The sequence below is a fragment of the Vombatus ursinus genome, unplaced genomic scaffold (assembly GCF_900497805.2).
Source record: "Vombatus ursinus unplaced genomic scaffold, bare-nosed wombat genome assembly UNPS02014779.1, whole genome shotgun sequence".
Taxonomy (NCBI): Eukaryota; Metazoa; Chordata; class Mammalia; order Diprotodontia; family Vombatidae; genus Vombatus; species Vombatus ursinus.
The window spans coordinates 14,580,683-14,583,605 of NW_020954557.1; the positions used below are offsets into that span (position 1 = coordinate 14,580,683).

The following is a 2,923-nucleotide window of genomic DNA, read 5'->3' on the forward strand; positions in this document are numbered from 1 at the left end:
ACATAGGGCCTGAGTATGGTTTTGTTCTGTTTTATTGGTTTTAAGAGAGGAAAGAAAAGGGAAATGAGAAAGGAATACACTATGGAAGAAATGAGGACTAAGAGAGAAGAACTTACTATTTCTCAAAATCTAAGTGTGCCAGAAGAGTACACACTTGGAGGTAGGGATTCAAGGGGGAGGAGGGGCATAGATATGTTGGGAACATGTGTCCCTGAGTTCTAAATAGCCAGCTTTTGAGTGAACTTTTGGATAAATTCTGTATTTCCATTACTTCCTTAAATGGGATATGATTAGAGGAATTTTGGAGAACTATGTCACCCATACTGTAAATTTCAGGTACATGTGTGTGTGTATGTGTGTGTGTATGTGTATGTATATATTTGAATATAGATTTTATTTATGATTTAAGCAAAATCCCAGCTATGATTTTATTTTTACTTTTGGCTTACATTCTAAGATAAATACTGTACATTTCTATCTTTTGTTTTATATCAATTTGAATAGCATGTTTACGTGATTTTTCTAGGCAGCAAGACTGTGCCACAGACAAAGCTTTAGTGGATGAAGCACAAACAGCACCAAGCGCTATAGAGAAAGACATTTTGGTAAGGGACTACTTTCTTGATAATTAGACTTGAGAAAAGCAGCAAGATTTGAAAATATATATGCAGACTTCCTGCTTGACCTGTGTGGCTCTGGTAGCACAAATTGAAGAATGGTGTATAGGGGGTTGCTTTGTTCATGTAAATAGTTTTCCTCTTCTTTTTACCTGAATAGCACAGAGGCTTTCCAATACCAGGTTAGGGAGTGAGAAGCTGACTGTTTTGCTTTGTGTTAGAACCAGCTTCCATTATTTATCATTTAAAATTTTTTTCCTTTTATAAGAACTTATTTTTTACCTTTAAGATGTATAGTAAAAGGTACTAGAAAATTTAATATCTAGTGTCTTTACTGTTATCATTGAATAAATTTACATTTATAAGCAAAATATCATGGATTGCTTTATTCTTATACATTGGTGGTTTTCAATTACTTAGATATTTAAAATGGTTTCTAGTAACTAGAATTTTTAAAAATGAAAAATCCTTTGACAACACCCATTCCTATTAAACACACTAGAAACATAGGAATCAATGGAGCTTGTCTTAAAATAATAAATAGTAATATCTAAAACCAAGAGCAAACATTATCTGTAGTGGGGATAAATTTGAAGCCTTCCTAGCAAGATCAGAGGTGAAACAAAGATGTCCATGTCAACATTATTATTCAATATTGAATTGCTAGCTATAACAGTAAGACAAGAAGAAGAAATTGGAGGAATAAAAATAGGCAGTGAGGAAATACAACTATCACTCTTTGCAGATGATATGATAATATACTTAGAGAACCCTAGAAAATCAACTAAATCAGCTAAAACCTTGTTTAAACAACACTTCATCAAAATTGCAAGATATAAAATAAACCCACACAAATAATTAGCATTTCTTTATATTACCAACAAAGTCCAGCAGCTAGAGACAGAAAGAGAAATTCCTTTTAAAATAACTGCAGACAATATAAAATTATTGTGAGTCCACCTGCCATGACCAATCCAGGAACTATATAAACACAATTACAAAACACTTCTCACACAAATCTAAGCAATTGGAGAAATACTAATAGCTCATGGATAGGTCAAGCCAATATAATAAAAATTACAATTTCAACTAAGTTAATTTGCTTATTAAGTGCCATACCAATCAAACTACAAGGAATTACTTTATAGACTAGATAAAATAGTAACAAAATTCATCTGAAAGAACAAAAGGTTAAGGATATGAAGGGAATCAATGAAAAAAAAATTGAAGGAAGATGACCTGCAGTTCCAGATTTCAGAAAAAACAAAACAAAACAAAAAAACAAAGTAGTAATCATTAAAACAATCTGGTACTGGCTAAGAGTGGTGGATCAATGGAATAGATTAAGTGCACAGTACACAGTAGTAAATGATCATAGTAATCTAGTGTTTGATAAGCCCAAAGATCCAAGCTTTTGGGGTAAGAACCAAACATGTGATAAAAATTGCTGGGGATACTTGAAAGCAGTTTGGCAGAAACTAGGTATGGACTGACATCTCACACTATATAACAAAATAAGGTCAAAATGGGTAAATGATTTAGATGTAAAGGGTGATATCACAAGTAAGCATGGTATCCTAGAGGAACATGAACAAATTTGCCTGTTGGATATATAGATAAAGACTTTATGATCAAGCAAGAGATAGAATCATGGAAAGTAAAATGGATAATTTTGATTACATTAAATTAAAAGGCTTCTCCACAAATAAAACTAATATAGCCAAAATTAGAAGGAAAACAGGAAACTGGGAAAAAATTTACAGTGTTTCTGTGATAAAGTCCTCATTCTCAAATATACAGGACACTGAACCTAAATTTAAAAAAAAATAAGTACCATTTCCCAATTGATAAATGGTCAAAGGATATGTAGGAAGTCAAAGCAATCAATAATCACATTAAAAATACCCTAAATCACTACTGATTAGAGAAATGCAAATTAAAACAATTTGGAAGCACCACCTCACATTTATCAGATGACAGAAAAAGAAAATGGTCAATGCTGGAGGGATTATGGATAAAATTGGAAAACTAATGTACTGTTGGTGGGGTTCTGCGACTTAATCCAACCCCCCATTCTGAAAAACAGTTTGGAGCTATGCCCAAAGAGCTATAAAACTATGCATACCCTTTGACCCAGCCATAACACTATTAGGTCTGTATCCCAAAGAGGTCAAGAAAAGGGAAAATTACTTATTTGTACAAAAATATTTATAGTAGCACTTTGAGTGGTGGCAAAGAATTGGAAATCCAGAGGATGCCCATCAGTTGGGTTGAGGAATGACTAAATAATTGATTGTGATAGAATA

The 2,923-nt window shown here is 32.7% G+C and overlaps 1 protein-coding gene across 1 annotated transcript in view; it reads left to right on the forward strand.

Moving 5' to 3' along the window:
* Positions 1-286: 286 nt before the first annotated feature.
* The window catches only part of DNAH7 (dynein axonemal heavy chain 7), a 265,553-nt gene continuing 262,916 nt past the window's right edge, over positions 287-2,923 (forward strand). The window contains exons 1-2 of the mRNA XM_027866000.1: positions 287-336; positions 527-605. Coding sequence (XP_027721801.1) covers positions 287-336; positions 527-605 — 129 coding nt within the window. The remainder of the gene's footprint in view (positions 337-526; positions 606-2,923) is intronic.